Source organism: Neofelis nebulosa, chromosome 16 (genome assembly GCF_028018385.1).
Source record: "Neofelis nebulosa isolate mNeoNeb1 chromosome 16, mNeoNeb1.pri, whole genome shotgun sequence".
NCBI classification, from domain to species: Eukaryota; Metazoa; Chordata; class Mammalia; order Carnivora; family Felidae; genus Neofelis; species Neofelis nebulosa.
Genome location: NC_080797.1, coordinates 28131333 through 28151748, shown reverse-complemented (window position 1 = coordinate 28151748; position 20416 = coordinate 28131333). Strand labels below are relative to the sequence as shown.

General features: G+C 48.4%; 1 protein-coding gene across 2 annotated transcripts in view; it reads right to left on the bottom strand.

Annotated features, from left to right (window-relative positions):
• Positions 1 to 20416, bottom strand: part of ERN1 (endoplasmic reticulum to nucleus signaling 1) — an 80696-nt gene that overhangs the window by 18455 nt on the left and 41825 nt on the right. For both annotated transcript variants that reach the window (XM_058705074.1, XM_058705073.1), the window contains exons 3-10: positions 15588 to 15621; positions 14288 to 14360; positions 11045 to 11117; positions 8628 to 8750; positions 7158 to 7259; positions 6069 to 6330; positions 4757 to 4835; positions 3416 to 3581 (exon numbers count right to left, since the gene is read on the bottom strand). In XM_058705074.1, coding sequence (XP_058561057.1) covers positions 3416 to 3581; positions 4757 to 4835; positions 6069 to 6330; positions 7158 to 7259; positions 8628 to 8750; positions 11045 to 11117; positions 14288 to 14360; positions 15588 to 15621 — 912 coding nt within the window. The remainder of the gene's footprint in view (positions 1 to 3415; positions 3582 to 4756; positions 4836 to 6068; positions 6331 to 7157; positions 7260 to 8627; positions 8751 to 11044; positions 11118 to 14287; positions 14361 to 15587; positions 15622 to 20416) is intronic.

Here is a 20416-nt window from a genome sequence, read left to right as displayed (position 1 = left end):
GAGACAGAAATTTGATTACTCGGTGGCACGTATACAGTATTCTGAATCTCATAATGAGGGACAAAGAAGTGTCCTTGTCATGAGAGGAATCAGGACCTTCGAGATGTGTTCAGAGTAAGACTTGTGTGGGTAATTCCTACTTTAGGCTGTATGCTGCCCAAGCATCATGAAGCTTCATTAAAAATTCACGCAGTTCTCCCCAGTTACCTTGTAATATCCCTCTACTAAGCGTCTCACATTCTCCCCCTTGATATTTAAATTGCTCAGGCGGAGTTCTATTCTGATGATCTGCATGCATACTTCCATCCTGGGAAGTGGTGAATTATGCATAAAAGAGAAACACGATGTATTTGCTGGGGAGCAGAGGGTCACGGCTCTCTCAGCGCCCACTCCCTGTTCTCCACACTATCTAGTGCATGTTACACACTGATTGAGCGCCTACTGTGTGCATTTCACTGTAAGAGAGACAAAGTTGAATATAAAATAAGCAACTGGGACTTGATCTGGCGGGAAAGTCTGTTTGGCTCTAACTACCCAGAAGAACCAGTTCACCCTCACGCTGGGCTGTCAGCCCCCTGACATACTTTCTTTTTTGTTCTTTCACTGTGATTCGGGTCTCACCCTATGGATCCCTCCACTGTTCTCTCAAACCTATCAAAGATTTTATGATCTGTATTTCCAAGACAAAAATAAGCAAGAACTAGTCCAAGCTGTGTACATTCCTTGATCTGGAAAAAACCTTTATCTTTAGGTCAGTTCTCTATCTACAAGAGAAGACTGCTCTTTAAGGGAAACCTTGTTTTGTTTTAAACCATCGCCAGGTGAGGACTGGGAGACATGCTTTGCCGTGAAGCAGGGTGTCCTCAGGTGGGGTCCGCCTACCTCAGCCCTGAGATCAGACTTGCTGATGGGGCCCGGGGGTCTGAATGTGAGTTTCTCCCGGTGCCTCTGAGGTTCACTAATGAGAAACCTTCGCTCTAGGGGAAAGCAGGGTGCCTTCCACGTGCCGCCTTGTGCTGCGGGGGCCTCCCCCAACCCTGCAACTCCCCCCACAACAGACCACTGCAGCCCTGATTAGCCCGCAGCCCGCTTCCTCCAGGGCTACTTCTCCTGAACAGGTTTCTCCCGAATCTGGGCCTTTAGGAATCTCATTCTGCACACTCCGAACCAGCGGCTCCACAAGGCCAATCATGAGATCCTCAAACGTGTACAAACAGTACCTGGTCTTAGTGATTTATCTGTCCCCATCACCATGTCTGGGCTCCAGAGCAAAAAGCACAGGCCCTGCCCCAGACTTACTGAATTGGGATCTGCAGGGGTCACACGTGTTCCTGTGACAGAGCCCCCAGGAGAAGCCAAGGGCAGTCTGGGTTAGGGCCACTGCTCGGGGGAAACCCTAAGGCTGTGCCACTCAAGGTGAATGGACTCAGTTTATTTTCCAGACCAGTGGGAAAGAGGGACGATCCTTAATGTCCTCCACAAACACCAAATCAAAGGACAAGGCTGGACGTAAAAGAGCGTATGTTATTGTACCTGTGGCCCTGAGTCTATGCAGAGATGGTCAAGTCATTCCACTGCCTTATTTAAAAATGACTGGCTCTGGAGCTCCTCAAGGGGACTTCAGAGGTGTGAGAGGATCCCCTAATTACTTCTTTATACTTTGTTGAGTTTCTCAGTTGTCTTACTTGGACAACCTTTACATCTTAAAAGGATATCTTTCTGCGGCGCCTGGGTGGCTCAGTTAAGCGTCTGACTTCAGCTCGGGTCATGATCTCACAGTTTGTGGGTTCGAGCCCTGCATCGGGCTCTGTGTTGACAGCTCAGAGCCTGGAGCCTGCTTCGGATTCTGTGTCTCCCTCTCCCTCTGCCCCTCCCCCACTCATGTTCTGTCTCTCTCTCAAAAATAAACATTAAAAAAAAAATTTTTTTTTAAAAAGGGTATCTTTTTGCAACCTAGCCATGAAGACTTTCTCCCCATGTTTTTTATAGTCTTACATACACATTTCCTTAGTTTCCAACTGTTCACTTCGTGACCACTGGTGGGCAATTTATGTATCCCTTAACTGGTACATAAAACTAAGTGACCTTGTGATTTTAATAGCCTCCACTCATCAGCTATTTTTTTTCTTCACCTGGGTCCACTCACACATGCTCTTGAAACTACTTTTGTTCAAAAAAAAAAGGTAGAATTACTTTGTTACCTCCTTTGCCCATTATTCTGTAAAAATAAACCAGAAGAAAGTGGCTACAGGGATTCAGGAAGAACAAAGAAGAACAGGACCCGGACAACCACGAAGGGAGCGATCGGGACTCCAGGACGCTCAGGCTCCTGTCTGCAACACTCAGTTACACACCCCCATCCGGATGCCGCTGCGGGACAGATCCTGCGGCCTCCTGGGCCCACACGCCTCCACGCCGCTCTATGTGCCTTCCCTGTGCCTCTGGCACTGCCCTCTCTCTCCTCCATTCCAGTCAGCTGCTAGTAGGGGGGTGGGGGAGAGAAAGGGGTAGTGGGGGTGTGTGGGGGGACCTCATCAACCCGTGTGCTCTGGCACCCCCCGCCTCCTCTCTCCTCCCACAAGGCTACATCCTCACCTCTCACCACCTCTGGGGCTGACAGCAGATTTGGGGGCGACAGGGCACAGGAAGGCAAATCAGATTCAAGAAAACTCTGTCCTGCTCTAATTGCTTGGGACACTTGCCAGAGACACAGCTCCTCTCACGTGACTGCCTTCATTTGTCACACTCACTGCCTTCGGGTGTCATCTCAACTTATCTCTGTGGCTCACAGGACCCCCAATTCAACCCAAGGGCCGTTAGCAAGGACAGCAACAAATGGAAGAGAAAGGAAAAGGGACCACCCCCCCATCCCCATCCCCACCCCCACACACACACCAGGGACTTGTGCTGTGGCTCCCTGACTCAAGTCTAGCCTTGAACCAGACTCCTCACCCCACCCAATCCTTCCCGGGTCTCCAACCCTCTCCTCCCCCAGCCCTGGCTCCCACACCAACCCCAAGGGAATTCTTCCACAGGAGCCGCCCTGGTTCCCCATAAGTGGAAATACCAAGAGTGTCTACCTCACAAGGGGCCGCTGTGAGAAATAAGGAGACGGGTTCTAAAGTGCTTACTGCCAATGCCCGGCACGGAAGACGTTCGGTGTGCCAGATAACTGCACGAATTTTATGTTAGTCGGTACTTGAGTTCTGTAACATTAAGCAATTTTTGAGAAGTGACTTGGTAACACAGCTACTCTATTTATTTTCCTTGGGGGTAAAACTGTTCCCAGGTCTGAAAAGACTAATTTGGACCTGAACTGAGCACAGCGCATTAACCACAGTAACTAGCACAGAGGGCTTTTGTCCACCAGGGGGCAGCACGCCATTGCCTGAGGAGCCGAGAGACCCACTCTTACCTATCAGAAGCCAGTAGTTCCTCAAGTAGTTGAGCTTGCTCTTCCCTTTGAGCCCAGGGTCAAACTTTAGGTCTGTGCTGGGCGTGATCACACACTCCCCTTTGTCCCCAATGGTGACCCCGTCAGTCTGGGGGCCTTCCAGCAAAGGAAGTGTGCTGCCCCGGGGCTGTGAAGACAGAACAGGAGTGAGGCCTGTGGCAGCCCTTGCGGACGAGCACCCAAGGGACGGCCACCCTCCAGGGAAGGGATTTCTGTGTGGGGCTGGTCCAGGACAGTCGGAACAAGACACAAAGGCCCTAACACGGCAGAGGCCCCTCCTTCGACATGTGACAAGGCCGTGTTGACATCTTTATCACGGACGTCTTTTTTTTTTTCTTCGATGTTTATTTTTTGGAGAGACTGAGTGTGCGCGGGGGAGGGGCAGAGAGAGACGGAGACACAGAATCCGAAGCAGGCTCCAGGCTCTGAGCTGTCAGCACAGAGCCTGACACAGGGCTCCAACTCCCAAACCATGAGATCATGACCTGAGCCGAAGCCAGACGTTTAACTGACCGAGCTACTCAGGCGCCCTATATCATGGCCATCTTTTAAAATTCTTAGGTCTGGGAACCAGGCAGAAGGCGTGTGGAATTCCCAGAGGCTCCTGGGAGGAGCAGAGGGAAGTGAAGGAGTCCGCAGGGTGACACTGACCAGGGTAGAACAAGTTCCAGCCAGGAGCCGGGTGCAGGCGCTGCCCTGCTCACAGGAGCGGCCGACAGTCTAACTGAGAAGACAAGAGATGCCGACCAGACAGCTCCAGTGCTGGAAGGACCCGACCAGCGGCCACGATCATCACGCCTCGAACGTGCAGAGACAGAGCAGTCTGAAGAGGCTGGCGAGGTCTGAGGAGACCTCGACAGGTCACAAAAGGTTGGGAAGGCTTCGGACAGGAGAAAGGAAAGGAGAGCGTTTGAAGCGCGAGGCGCCGCCTGAACAAAGGTGGAGAAAGGCGAACAGGAAACTTCTGGAAACGGGGAGAAGATGGACCATCCGACTCTCCCAGAGACGCCAGCAGTGTGGCCGAAGGGCCCTGCGTGACTGGACTGAGGAAGGCGTGAACACCAGCCTGGGGACTCTAGGCTTGAACATGAAAGCGAAGTGGCATGACCAGGGCTCTTGTCACGCATCTTTCCTCACAAAGTAGAACGCGGTACGGGCAGGGATTGTCTCTGAGGATTTGAGACCTGTGTCTTGATGCTTTACCCACAGGATGTCCACTTATAACTCAGAGTCATCTTTGCTAAATGGAACAGGAGCAGTTAGGAGGAGGCTGCATCTGTGAGCCCCCCAAAGTAGACTTACCACAACGGCGACCCCCTCGTGCACCATGGAGGGGGAGGCATACAGGCTGGTAGAGTATTTCCCGACATACAGGGTGGGCCTAGGAGACAAACAGACACACACATTCCACAGCCATTTAATTCCTGCATCCCGCAAAAGGGGCCTTTCTGGAGAGAAGTATCCCAGCCCCAAATGCCACTCAGAAGAATAACCAGATTAACCCCTAGCCTTCCGAGCGGTGGGGATGTAAAGGCCGAGCTACTGTCCTGGGAACCCGGACTGCAGGCCCCCGCTGTCACTCACTGCCTACAAACAAAGATGTGCACAAGTCACCTAAGTGCAAGCCTGGGTTTCCTCCTCTGCAAATGGCAGGGCCACACTACGGCATGCCCACGATGTCCGCAGAAAGAACCATGTGCGGTGATCATCCGGGAAGGACCGAATGTTTGCAACCGTCGCAAAGCCTCTAAGATAAGATGGTCCCGGCCACAGCACGCTCCAGCAACCAAGCTGCCATTCTCTCTCCAGATTCTCAAGGAGTCTAGAGGTTCTACAGAAGCCCTAAGAGACAGTCAACTGCTCTAATCAGGATGGCTAGAGCCAAGGGATACACGGAAAGTTCCAACCGGGTAAGACTTCCATTCCCCGGGGTGGGTGGGCTTGGGCTTTGGCTGTGGTGTCGGCATGAAGATGTCGGGGTGGCACCTCCAGACCCTTCTGGTTTCTGTCAACAGCCACTTTGGGGTTGGTCGTCCAATGAATTCTTGAAACTTCTCTCAACAAATATTTTACGTTTCAAAGGTGTACAACTCAGAGAACACTTTCCAGTCCCCTTTGCTCTTTTCTGCAGCTCTGTAAGGTGGGGACTGGGAGGCAGTGAGTCCAAGGGACCTTGTTTCAGGTTGTTAACAGGCAGGGATGGCGAACACAAGCCTGGGGCGTCTTAGACGTACACACTGTAACACTCTTCCCGATTTTTACAATGTTTCAATAACAGCAAAAATCCAGAAACCACAGTTAAAAAACAAATACACCTCCCGTGTTCCCGCCAGCTGAGACATATCCAAATTGTACTGTAGCTATATACTGGCAGTGTCTTTCTTATCCCTGCTCATGATTTTAATTTATTTAATATTCAAAAGTTCTGAAGCATCAAGGGATGCCCCGGTTCTTATACGTATTATGAGCTTTCTGAGTAAGCCCGTCTTGGCTCTTTATACACCCCACGGCTTCAGAGATGTGTGCCTCGAGCCCTGGCACGCTACGCTACAGCAGGACTGGGACGTCTGGGTCGCAGCTGCCCTCTTCTGCCCCCGAGTTAACCCAGACTCACGTCAGCTTGCTCTTGGCCTCCGTCTCCTTGGGGAACGGGTACTTCCACTTGGTGATGCGGCCCACCTCCCCAGACATGAAGGTCAGATAGCGCAGCGTCTCCACTGCGACGTTGATGTGCATCACCTTCCTCAGACCCTCCCGCTGCCAGACATAAAAGGCCACCACAGGGGAAGCGTAGTTTTGGATCCACAGGACGTCGCCAGATTCACTGTCCACGGTCACCACCAGCCCATCGCCGTTGGACACAAAGTGGGACATCTCTGTACAGATCAAATAAACAAAGCATGCGGTCTCACCCCACCTCGTGACCACATCCTCTCTCCCTCCTGGCAAGTGGCAGTCACTCAGCTAGAGGAAACAAGACTTCTGGAGTATTCTCAGATATCCTCCCGACAATTTCGCTTGTTTCCAATGAACCCGTGCAGGCTCTATGACACGATCCAGACAGTGAGAGCTGCCTGGTCTTTAAACATAAAAGAGGATCACTCCCTGGAAGGCTACTTACTTAGGGAGATTCTTCAGCACTCTGTTCAATTAGTGAGAGTAAATATGGAGGAGAAAAGAGCCAGAGGAGGGGCCTATGGTTCTGATATTGTAGAGCAATCATTTTGAACGGACTGATCAGGCTGAAAGTCAAAGCTGACCACCGACACTGCCCACGTCTGCCCACAGAGGAGATTTCTGGCAGACTTTCAGGTATCGGTGTTCAGATGGCAAAACCTTTTTTTAGCGTCCACTTGAGCTGGGGGACTGTTTGCGAGAGAAACGGGGTGGGCTGTCGATGTCACAGCTGACGCTTAATTCTGCCTCCCATGGGCTTCTGGTGCATTCCTTCTGTGACACGGAGGGACTCACCAAAGCGCACCCCTCCCTCCTCTCAGGCTAAACTCCCCACCTGTTTCACTGAGGTTTCCCTCCACACTTCTCACCCCGGCCCCGGCTTTCAACACTGTCAAATTATTTACCAGAAGCCCAGAAGCTGGCGATCGAGAGTGCCTTAAGAGAAAACCCAGCGTCCAGGAGAGACTGCTTCCTCATGGGTCACAAATACCCAGCCAACCTCGCACAGCCGCCAGGGAGCACTTACTGTAGTCCCCGTCGTCCTCCGGCAGTGAGGCCGCGTAGTCGAAGTAGGTGGCATTCCACCGGAGCTCGCGGGTTTTGGTGTCGTACATGGTGATTGTGTACTCTGGAGAACACACACCAGCCTGTTACCTGGAGGGGCCACGGCTCCTGCTGAGGTGCTGCCCGTATCTAAACTACAGCAGACAAGGGGCGCCTGGGTGGCTCAGTCAGTTAAGTGCTCGACTCCTGGTTTCAGCTCAGGTCTTGATCTCACGGTTTCGTGAGATCGAACTCCATGTAGGGCTCCATGCTGGGTGTAGAGCCTGGCTGGGATTCTCTCTCCCACCCTCTCTCTCAGAATCCATAAATACACTTTAAAATAAATAAATTACTACAGACACATCCTCTCTAAATTGTGTGTAAAATGTCCAGGCCATCCATGTAGAAAGAGAAAGGCCACGTAGATGAGAACTGAAGTCCCAGACACGAGTGAACCCGGCCGATGGCATGTGGGGCGGGAATAAGCCAGTCACACTGCACCCTTGAACTCATGACTCACCGAATCAATATCATGGTGTTGTTGGTGTTTTGTTTTCTTTTTTTAATTGCACATCACTTTTCTTTTTTATCATGGTTTTTTTTTTTTTTTAAACCACCTGTTATGGGGTACTTTGTTATACAGCAATAGATAGCTGATCTTAGAGAAGGGTACCTAGAAGTGGGGTAGGGCCATAACAGAAAAAACGAAGCATGTAGCATTGACCGGGACAAGGTGGCAGCTGGAGGCTGGCAGGTCACCGTGGAGACTGAAAGAGCAGTAAGGAAATGCTACCGGAAGCTGCAAAGGGATGGCCCAGGTTACACAGTGGTCACACTATTAGGAAGACCAGTGCTTGCAGTCACTTGGAAAAGTGCAAGAAAGCACCTTGGGAACTTTGTGGATCTGGTGGAGGTAACCCGACCCCCGGGCACCCCGAGTAGTTTCTTGAATATAATGCAGGACAGAGAAGCTGAAGAAGAAACCATTCAGTTTTCAAGTGAATACAGAGAAAATACAGAGGGTTCAGAACCGATGCCCCAGCTGAGCTGGAAAAGATTTTCACTGCAAAAAAAGGCCTCAAGGTCAAGATCAAATCAGGGCAAAAATGTGCATACCTGGCGGAGAGGGACCCGCTACTGAACATCTTTAAAAATAGCACTGCTTCTTCTGGGAACTGCTTGGGAAATGTTTGAGCGAGGGAAACACAGCCAAGGCAGGCAGGGGACAAAAGGGGAAGTCAGCGGAGGCTTTGCAGGCTGCGGTGGTTTGGGCTAATCCCTCAGGCAATGGGGAGCCATTGTGGGGTCTTCTAAAGGGGAACAATGTGGAAAAATCTGCATTTGGAGAAAACAGATCTGGAGACCTTCTAGAGAATGAAGCCCCGGGCAAAGGCTACTTCGGGTTCTTTTTTGGAAAGAGGCAGCTGGTAGGTAATAAAAGGTTCCTTCTTACCTGTTCGCCCGAGATACAGCAGAGAGGTTGATGGGCAGAGACTGTCTGCAAAGGCCGATGACAAAGTCTGCTGCTTCTCCCCGGTCAGAAGATCAATAACATACCAAATGTCCTGCTTTTTACCTGAAAGGTCACGAGGACACGCTGTGGTTTGCGCTCATCCAATATGAGAAAAAAATGTATCTCTGCCAAAACGTTCTCTGTGCCGAGAGGCCTGAAGTTCTTGTGATGTTGAAGACATTCCCGTGATGCTCCAAGGGTGACAAGGTAAGTGGAAATGAGATAATAAAGCTAATAACCTGATGATGGTTTAAAAATTTCTTCAAACCTACTAACCTAATAACTCATAGATTTTACTGCTTTGATTAGTGGCCTTAAATATAAAAAGGCCTCGGGGCGGGGGGGGGGGGGGGTGGCGCTGGGTGGCTCAATCGGTTAAGCATCCGAGTCTTGACTTTTGGCTCTGGTTCGTGAGATCCGGCTGCGTGCGGACAGCACGGGGAGTGCTTGGGATTTTCTCTCTCTCCCTCTCTCTCTGCTCTTCCCCCGCTCGCTCTCCCTCTCAAAATAAATAAACTTAAAAAATATATATGAAAAGCCTGGCCTATGAAGGACAATCCTTTTCCCATAGACTAGGATCTATACATAGAAAGGGACCCAAGGGTTCATCTCTCTGGTAACCATTATTCATAGATCTCCGCATCCCTACTAACGAGCCCACATGTTAAGAGGATCTACCGTCACTGTTTCTATCTCTAATTAGCTGATACCTCTGACCGGGCAGTGGTCGGTTGCAACCTGGTGCTAATGAGGCCGAACTTTTCTCAGCCCCTGACGCCAGCCAGCAAGTTATTTGCCAGCCACACACTACACCCTACTCCTCGGTCAGCTGATTAAAAGGTATGAACAGGCAGACAGCACAGCCAAACGACACTCCTGGGGAATCTCAAAGCATATGCATCTACGATCTACGGAACATACACCAGAACATCATCCCAGTGATAGTGAGTCCGTAGCGTGGGCCTCTCATCTGAAAGTCAACGCATTCACCGTAATGTGTGCATTTCCGTTTTGTAAGGCATGGCCTTACGTGGTCACTTGTAATCTTCCTAACTTATTGGCCGAGGTTCCTCTTTCGAGGGAAACGTGGAAGCAGAGTACAGGGATGTCAGGAAGATCACAGGTCATCAGAATTTGCTAAAGCTACACTTAGTTCTAACAGATGTAATGTATATGCCTAGTCTACATATGTGAAACTTGTCGATAACTTTCTGTTCTCAACAACAAAATCTTAGTATGAAAAAGATCTGCAGATAGAGTGAAAACATCACCCAACAGCTGTGACCATGAGCCCTTTCCATCTGGCATGGCACCCTTACTTCAAGAACCATTACAGTCTGCGTAACTCAGTTACCTCTTTAATGATGGATGGGGCAATTGCCACAATTTTAAATATGTTTAATGAACCACTTAAGAGGGTACCACACGAAGATGATGGAAACACACTATCCTAAATGCATCATAAGGGATGAGCTGCTGGCAAAAGCTAGAAGACTAGACAGAAAACAGGGACACAGATGGTCAGATGGGCCCAGAGCGAGGCCCAGGGGAGAAAGAAAGCCTCTGTTGGTCACTTCCTCTGAATTTCAAGGCTTGGGACTTCCTCTTTCTGAAGGTGTGCGAGAAAGCAACAGCTCCAGCGTCCCTGGCAAAAACTTAAAAATCCAGCCTGCACTTAATGCCCAGAAACACACATAAAGCTCCCGAGGCATGAATAGGCAATAAGAACTTTCAGTTCCTCAGAAGGAAAGCTGCTGTATAAATACAGGATATTATTACTACTATGATTTCAAGATAAACACAGCTCTCCTTTGTATTACAAATGCATTTTTATTGACATTTTGGCAGCAACATGGTAAAAGAAAAGAGGCGATCTGATGCTTTGAAAGAGGTGACCCCCATAGGTATGAAGGCAGCTTATCTAGCCAAGCTGTTAAGTGCTGTTTTATCCAATATTCTGATAGCAGGAAATACTAAGAAAGTCCTATAATTAATAGGCAGAACCTGGCTTCCCTTTCTTGGCTCAGAGTCTTGTGTTCACTTTAAATTTCATCCAATTGCTTCTGGGTATGTTGCAATCTTTAAATCACAGGGGTAAGTCAACACAGCAGCTAAAAAGCTTGTTAAATGAGTAACCATATTAATGTGTCAAGTCTGCTCCCAAGTGGGGGGAACCTTTCCTTAATTGGTCAGCTGATCCTGGCGTGAACAAGCACAACCAAGGCAAGAAAGACCTTTCCCAGAAGGGTTGGTGGGGACTGACTGCACACCTCTCTCTCAGACACACCATTGTCCCAGAACCTGGGACTTGTTTCCAAAGAGATCAAAGTTTCGGTGTTCAAAACAGGAACTCTTACCCATGTAGAGAATTCCATCTGAACTTCGGCATGGGGATGCCTGTACGAGCTCTGGGATGGTAAAGGGAAGTTTCTTTAAAAAAAAAAAAAAGGAAAGGAAAAAATAAGTTAACCAAGTCTTGTGCAATTATTATAATTTTACTGTAGTCTTTCTGTTACCCAATTCTGCGAAAAAGAGAGAAGCAGTGTTGATGGTAGATGGGAGTTTTCCTGACTGGAAACCCAAGAACAAGGGGGGCCTAGATGCCCTAGGCTTCCATACACTGTGGACAAGACTCCAGCCGCCGGGTCCCCTCCAGGAGCCCCTCAGAGTGTCTTGTCCAGAGCACTTCTGGGGAAGACACAAACCTTTGCTGAAAACACTTACACAAATATGGAGAGTGACAGAATCTTTGAAATTTGAGGCGGGGGTGGGGTGGGGGGTGGGGGGGGGTGGGGAGGGGGGAGGGGTGGACAGAAAGAATTCTCTTGTCTTGGAAGACTGACCCAGAGCCAGCGAGGCTGAGTGGAATGACATGTTTTCAGAGTGTGTGCGAGCCAAGAGATTCATTCTGAAGAGAAGCGACCCCAGCACCCAGCTGAAGCTTGAAGGGAAAGGAGAAGTCAGCATTATGTGGGTGACCCAGGAGCTTGAGGTGGAAAAAGAAGTTCAGATGTTTGCTTCAGAAAATAATTCTCTACTGAAAAACACAGAAAATTAAGCCTTTTTCAGTATTAGAAAGAAATTATGGTAGGCGCCGGGAAAAGAAACTCAAAGGAATCCACATGTTTCAACTGCATTTCATCAGAAAACTGATTCTTCTGAGTCCACACAGCTGACATCTGAGGGGTTCTTCTGGTTAACATTCGTTTCAGTATACTTTATTTTTGGAACATTCTGTGTTCTTGAAACTATTCTATACATATGCCTGCTTCTACCACACTGTCATCTTTTTCTCCAAAAAAGAAAAAGATTTCTCTCTAGCTTTAACAAACAGAACTTTAAATAATCAATCGTTTGGATTTTCCCATTATCCCAACACTTGAATGAAGCCTTAGAAAAGGACAAATGCCAAAGAGAGGCTGTCGTGACTGACTGGATTTTTGTCAGGTGTTTTGGAGAATCAGAAAGTCATCGCAAGGCTTCCAGTCTGGAATCCTGTCGCGTCTGCTAAACAGCTCTACAGGACTCCCTGGCCCAAGGGGGAAACACACCGCTCGCTCCCGGAACACAGGAAGGCGTGAAGGGGGGTGGTCAAAGCATCCTTTGAAGGTTAGAGCTCAAGGCCGGTTCCAACACTTGAAGCTTTGGCCTCGGGCACATTCCTTCACTTCTGTGGGTGAGGTTTCCACACGTCTTATATGGGATAACACCTGTATCCCAGAGGGCTGCTGAATTAGGAGACAACTTCTACAGATAGTCCCACACAGGGTCTAGCAAAAAGTGCTTCGGAAATAGGCTCCGGAATGTGGAGAGAGATGCTCGAGGTGAGACACACACACACCTCTCCACAAGGCTTGCCCTCCTCCCATCTGTTCCAGTCACAGGCGTTCATAAAACAATGTCAGAATATGCCAATCAGAGTTCACAGCCACTTATAGTCTAGACCGCTGCTTCTCGGCCTTAGCTGCACATCAGAGTCACTTGGAGGCTTTTGAAAAAATATTTCCTATCGAAGCAAAACATACAAACAGCACACTGAGTGCACAGCTCAGCTAAGTTTTGCAAAGTGAACCAGCCCATGTAACCAGCATCCACATGAAGCAGCAAAACATTTCCAGCGCTCTGAAAGCCCTGGCCTTCTCTTCCAATCATCCCCTCCCAGGGCCATCATTATCCTGACTTCAAAACAGCATAGGCTGGTTTTTCCTGTCTCTGAGCTTTACATAAATGAATCATTCAGTGTGTAGCCTTTCTGGTTTATCATCTTTTGTCCAACCTCCTGTTGGTGAGGTTTATCCATGCTCCTGGGTAGTGTCACAGGCCGTTGGTCCTCACTGGTGGAGACCATTGAAGGTGTATCACTATCCCATAATTTATTTATCCTGTCCACTGTTGATGCTGTTTGGACAGTTTTCACTTTTTGGTTATTCTGCATCATGCTGTAGGACATCTGGTACCTGCCTTTGAGGAACATAGACACAGACACTTCTGTGGGTACACGCTGACCCAGGAAGGATTAACTGGGTCATAAGGCTTTAGAGATTTTGCCAGTTTCCAAACCGGATATACCAAGTTGCACTTTCACCAGCAGCGTCCAAGAGTTCTATGAATCTTTTGTTGGAGTCATATGTGTACTTCAAGTACATTGTGGCCTCTCTTAATGGTGTCTCTTAACAAAGAAAAATTCTTAATTGTAATATAGTCCAATATATCTATTTTTTTTCCTTTCTCATTAGTGGAGGGGGAGGGGTTCTGTTTTGTTTTGTTTATCTCATCCAAGAAATTTTTTCCTACTCTAAGGTCGTGCAGATGTTCCATTACTTTCTTTTTTTTTCTTAAAGTTTTGTTTTTACGTTTCACACTTAGACATGCAATCTCTCTGGAACGGAGTTCTGTGTGTCTGGTGTGAGGCAAGAGCTCAGCTTCTTTTTCCACGTGGATATCCCAGGTGACTCACCACTTACTGAAAGACCACCCTTCCCCACTGCACTGCAGCCACACCTCTGTCAGAAATCAGGTGCCCGTCTATGTGGGCCTGTTTCTAAATTCTCTTATCTAGGGAGCTTTTAAAAATCCCTGATGACCTAGATCAATTAAATGGAAGCTTTTGGGATTGGGACCCAGACTCAGTCTTTTTTTGTTTGGTTTAGAGCTCTCCAGGTTATTACAATGTGTACCTAAGGTTGAGAACCACTGGTCTAGATTCTCAGATAAAGTTGGGAATGGAACATCACCTGCCCCCCTACCTCGTAAAGGGATGTCTGCTCGGGTGGAGGTGGGCAGGGCTGCAAACTACCCTCCACCCCCAATTTGAAATCACTAGTCAGAGCAAGCCCTGCTGTTAAAGGGAGTATCGTACCCCTCTAGCGTGTTGGCTGGGCTTTGAGAACCTGCTGGTCTAGATCAATGCTGCTGAATTCTGGCTGCCAGTTAAAAGCTCATTTAGGAAGCTGTAAAAAAGATATTGATACCCAGGTCTCACAGCAGACCTCCTGAATTAGGATCTCCAGGAATTTTTTTTAAGCTCTCAGGTGATCTCGGTGTGCGACAGTTGAGGACCACTGGTCTGGAACCTCTGCAAAGAAGCTAAATGCACTCACCGTCAGGCCTTCATTATTCTTGCCCCCAAGTGTATACAGGCTGCCATCATTGGGATCTGGGAGGAAGGCAGGCCTAGAGATTAAGCAATGAGTATCAATAATAAATTACAGCCCAGGGCACAAAACAAAATATCAAAGCCATGCAAAGCCATGATTGGGAGGAGGGGGAGGATGTGTGCATATAAGACAATTCCACCCACGGCTCTTTCACTTTTAGCCACAAATAAAATATCCCTATGGTGACAGGCTATGTTTGAGCAGAAAAAAGCAACCTGCAAAAAAAAAAAAAAAAAAAAAAGCGAAAAACCACAGAAGAGTAAACTGTCTTTTGGTCAAAGCATCCTGGATGATGATAAATAAGTGAAAAGGACCCAGTAAGTCTGCTTTCCAGTTTCCAAGTCAATTGTGTACAGAACTTTAATAATCAATATTTAATAGCATGGAACAGTACATAAACAGGTAGGACAAATCTACCTTCAGTGTTCAACAAACATTTATTTTTAAACTGGAGGCAATAAAAGCAGACTCTGAAAGCCTGACATCGGACAGGACCTGCCAAGGAGATGGATGGTGTCCAGTACATGGCTCCTCACGAAGCAGATACAACGTGGTCTTTGGTCACGTTAAGCTTCTGAAGTCTGCGCTCTGACTAGTCACTCAGAAACCTGTTGCTGAATCTTTTCTGTACTTAGGATGTCCCATCATGTGAGCTCCTGCTGGGGCCATAACGCACAAGCAGGTCACGTCCATGTTTCCCCTCCATGGTACGACACAGTGAAGAGGGAGAGATCTAAACCCTCTGGCAGGACTTTGGCAGCTTAAGCTCAAAACTCAACTTGACTAGGGGCGCCTGGGTGGCGCAGTCGGTTAAGCGTCCGACTTCAGCCAGGTCACGATCTCGCGGTCCGTGAGTTCGAGCCCCGCGTCAGGCTCTGGGCTGATGGCTCGGAGCCTGGAGCCTGTTTCCGATTCTGTGTCTCCCTCTCTCTCTGCCCCTCCCCCGTTCATGCTCTGTCTCTGTCTGTCCCAAAAATAAATAAAAAACATTAAAAAAAAAAAAAAAAAAAAACTCAACTTGACTTTCATCAGACTTTTTAATATCCCTGCCTCTGCCACCCACCCCAGCAGCTGACCACCCTTTCCTGATCATAGAACCTGTAAGACTTCCTGTCTCCAGCACTCTCATTATACTTTACCTTTATGCACATAATGTACTCCCAACAGCTAGCTTCCTAAATATTAATTGACTAGTTTAGAAAATGAATTAAAGGGAAGTGCTTAAGCAAATCAGAAGACTTACTCTTCCACATGCGTTGGAACCTGCAGAACCGGATCTGTGCAAAAGAACAACAAAGGCATCGTCAGACAGACTCTAAAATATCGGGATTCCGAGAGAGCCCCCAGGACTCACTCACGAGTGACACCAATAACGTAAATTTACCTACATGAGATAATGTACGTGAAGGTACTTTAGAAAACACACACCCAAAGACACAGACGTAGGCTCTTATGATGGTCTCCGAGGCTGGATAGAGAACAGAGTAGAAGAAAACTGCTGTCAAGGAACATGCACACAGGGGCAGCTGGGTGGTTCAGTTGGTTAAGCACTGGACTCTTGACTTCAGCTTAGGTCATGATCTTGCACAGTCTTGAGATGGAGCCCCACGTCGGACTCCACACTCAGTGTGGAGCCTGTTAGGGATTTCCTCCTCTCTCTCCCTCTCCCTCTGCCCCTCCTCTGCTCCTGCTAGCTCTCTAAACAAACAAACAAACAAACAACATTAAAAAAAAAAGGGGGGGTGGTGCCTGAGTGGCTTAGTTGGTTAAGTCCAATTTCAGCTCAGGTCCTGATCTCATGGTTTGTGATTTCGAGCTCCATGTCTGGCTCTGTGCTGACACCTCAGAGCCCGGAGCCTGCTTTGGACTCTGGATCTTCCTTTCTCTCTGCCCCTCCCCCATTCACACTCGGTCTTCCTCTCTCTCAAAAATAAACATTAAAAAAATTTTTTTTAAAAAGAAATGTGCACATAACTTGGGGGATGGACATTGAAGGAAGAACCAGTCACAACCCACGGTGGACAATGGGTCACACTGTCACTATCTGACATATCAAGGACTTTTAAAACCTAAATGATCACCCTGTCAGATATCTGGCGTGGTACTAGGTACTCCCATTAGGAAAATCAAAACGATGACTTAAGAATAAACTTTCCTGTTGATGAGAATTTTGTTGAATGGTAAATGAATGCCCCTTTGGGGCAGCAACAGGGCAATCTTAGAGCCTCCAAGGGCTTGTTTCCCTTGATTCCCTTTGATCCATTTCTATAAAATCTAGTTTGAAAGCAACACAAAATAGGAGGCACCTGGTGGCTCAGTCAGTTGAGCATCCGGCTCTTGATTTCTGCTCAGTTAAGGACTGGCCACTTGGCAGAAAATCAAAGCTTCTAGAAGGCCTTATAAAATTTTTTAAAAAAGGTACAAATCTTTATATTATGATGTTCAAGAGAAAAGATAACATTATACATAGAGTATTAATGCAACTGGGGAGAAAATCTTCAATGCACAGAAAAAAACAGAAAGGCAGAAAATGCTAATTGTGAATTATATTTGTTGGAAGTATACATGACCCCCTCTTTTTTTTTTTTTTATTTCCCAAAACTTGTATAACAACAGGCAGTACTTTTTACACTGGAAAAAAAAGGGTTTTCCCAAAGTCAATTTTCTATCTGCAGTAGTCAAAAACAGCATTATCTCTCTCTCTCTCCTGATTCTCCCAGGCACGAATCAAGAGGACGCTCCTGGTTCCTTGGGGTCAATGGCGGCATGAGAACACAGTGACGCGACCAGGGCTAAAGTCCACAGGCGTGAGGCAGCTCAGTCGTGAGGGGGTTCCCAGCAACCAAAGCCCCACGGACTACACAGACCCACCGTCTGCCACTTCAAAGCTGAGGGTAAGGAGGGCTAATATTGGGACAGGATTTTTGGATACAGGGTTCCGGGCTCCACCGGCTGTGCATGTGGTGACAGACGGCTGCCTGACTCCCCCAGTCACCTGGGACTCTCAGATGAAGAAGACGCTTTCAAGCCTTATCATCTGTTGACTCTGCTTTACAAGCCCAGCTCTGACATGAAAGCATACGGTGTTCACAGTGACAGAAGCCACACAGACCGCACAGAACATGTGGTCTGTGGGCGGCAAACAAACAATTCATTAAACCAAAAACATTTTAGGAAACAGGAGGAACTTTCAGTTAGTAAGCCTGCGTTTATCGTTCCCATTAATCGCTTCTCGGTACAAACAGACTGATGCAAGAGACAGGAAATACGGACACGCGGCGTTCACCCCACCGAAAAACGTCAAGGTGCAATTATAACCCGCTACTTCTACACAGCCCTGGTGCCACACAAGCCAGGAAAAGCAGGAATGCCACATTCCAAAGAAAACACGGCAGTCGGGAGGCATCTTTGTTGTCCGTTTCAGCTGCTTCAAGGCGTCACAGACACACACAGAGGAAGAGGAGACACTGCCAGATTCTAGCACTTTCACCAGAAATGAGACACGGAGACTGACAGGATTTCGAGCCCTGTTCGCAGGCTCATCTTTGCCGTACGGGCACCGGCTCACTCTCAGGGTCTTGCCTTCAGCTGCGGATTTTCCTGGTTTTCGAGAGGTCGTCCACGGGTCACCTGACACTGAGGCCTCAAGTCCCCAAACGTGTCCTGCACCAGACAGGTTCAGTGTCCAGTGAAGGCACAGGCCCTCGGCAGGAGCTGACCAGTGGGACAGCTACGCGGCTGTTGAGGATCTGTGCTTTCTCTGGGCTTAAGAGGAGAGGAAGGTCGGCTTAGCATTCCCACCCACTCGTAAAATAAGGTCCCCGGAAGGAACATGTGTGGAGTCGTAGGCCAGGTAACAGCACCACCATTAATTAATTACATCAGCTCTGACAGGCGAGCAAGCGCTGCTTGGCTTCTGAGGGACGGCAGTGACCTAGGCCCTAGGGTTTTTGTTTGTTTGTTTGTTTGTTTTTAACGTTTATTTATTTTTGAGACAGAGAGACAGAGCATGAACGGGGGAGGGGCAGAGCGAGAGGGAGACAGAGAATCGGAAGCAGGCTCCAGGCTCTGAGCCGTCAGCCCAGAGCCTGACGCGGGGCTCGAACTCACGGACCGCGAGATCGTGACCTGAGCTGAAGTCGGACGCTTAACCGACTGCGCCACCCAGGCGCCCCATTTGTTTGTTTGTTTCTTGAAGAATCGCTTGAATCTGAGATTTGCTTTAAAATACTACAGAAAAAAAAAACAAACCCACATGGGGAGTGGGGAGGGCAGATAAAACAAAAACTGGCCCCCTGCTGGTAACTGTTAAAGACAAATGTGGCACTGGTGGGGAGTCGCTTGGCTATTCCTTCTACCGACGCTTGAAATTTCCCGTAACATGAAAGGTTAAAGATAAAAACATTTGGAAAGCCAGCAAAATAAAAGCAAGCGGCGTCATCTGAAAATGTGCAACGAAAGCCCAACGTGAAAAAGTGGTTGTTTTTGTTTAATAACGAGAATGTGTATCAGGCAAGATTCTTGCTTTAAAAAAAAAAAAAAGTAAACAAACAATTCAGCCATGTGGACAGAAACCTGGCCTAACTATAAGGCTATAAACAAACACTGCTCCAGAATAAACCGCTCTATCTATATGGAGACTGATAAGGATAAAAGCCATCTCATAAAGCTGTTTTACTTTCAGAAGGAAAAAAAAGCAGGGGGTGGGGGTGGGAGAGGAGGTTACTTCACAAGCACGAAAACAGGTGTTACTCAAGGTAAAGGCAAGGATCTCAGAGGAGGAACTGACTTGGGCAGGAAGAAACCTCCTCACTGCTCCCCAGGGAACAAACGCTGGACGGGACCCGATTTCCTAGTGGCTCCAGCTCGAGCCCGAAATGGCCCAGTCTTCACACCCAGAGAAACGTGGGTGAGGTTATGTGACAACTCATTGCTACTGCTGTGCTAATTGAATCCTCCTTTTTAAGCCGGGACAGGAATGGCTTAAAACAGATGTTTACACCCTTCCTTTTGCCCAAGTTCCTAAGGACATTTTTATTTCCAAAAGATGTGAATTTTCGTCGTTCCACGAATACCTCTTTCACCTTCGTTCTCCATTCCGTCCTGTCTGGGACCTCATGCCCTCTCCCTCGGGACTGGGCCACACGTGGACTCGACTCTGCTCCCCTCCTGAGCTACGGGCCTTCGTGGCTCCATCCAGCACCACCAACGGCCCCACCCACCCTTTCTGCCGCTTCTCGACCATTTGGGCAATCCCACGTGCCCACCGCCCTGGACCACGCAGTCGGAGGCAGCCCCTCCACTGCCACTTCCCACTCTGTGGCTCGCCCCGCCCCTCGGGTATCCCGCCCTTCAGCCTCTGTGGCCCTGCAGAGCCTGATTTCTGGACCCCCCCCCCCCTCTTGGCGCCCTCTTTCTCTACTCCCAACAGGGAGGAACATTTCCGGGTTCTCCCCTGAGTTCTCTCAGAGAACACATCCATCTCCGTAACTTCAGCCTACATGGGGAGAGTCCAGGGCCCCCATTTCCTGAGCTCTTCTTTCTGGATCAACTGGACACTTCCACTATTTCCTACCAGAACTCAGCTACCACCTGCCCAAAGTCATGCCCTCCATCTTTTACCTCAGATCAACTTCTACTCTTGATTACCCTATTTTGTTAACGGCCCACTATTCTCTTGGAAGGCAGACAGGCTCCAATGACTCTGTTGACACTCATTTCTCCCCAATACATCTCATCGGTTGCCAAACTTGAGGGTCTATTTCTATAATAATCATCACTTTGTTTCCTACACCCAATATCCCCCCAACCTCATCAAAGCCCCTTCCCTTTCAAGGAGTCTAGTCTATGTGGCCTTTGGATTCAGCCGAGTCTATGCTTAAATCCTAGCTCTGCCAGTTACCAGCCGAGTGACCTCAGCAAAATTATCTAATCTCTCTGGGCCTGAATTTCTTCATCAATAAAGGAAAAACCCCAGAGAGATAATAATACCAACCTCATGAGGCATCTCTAGGTGGATTAAATAGGACTAAATGTTTGTCAAGACTTTAAGTCTGTGCCTTGACACAGAGA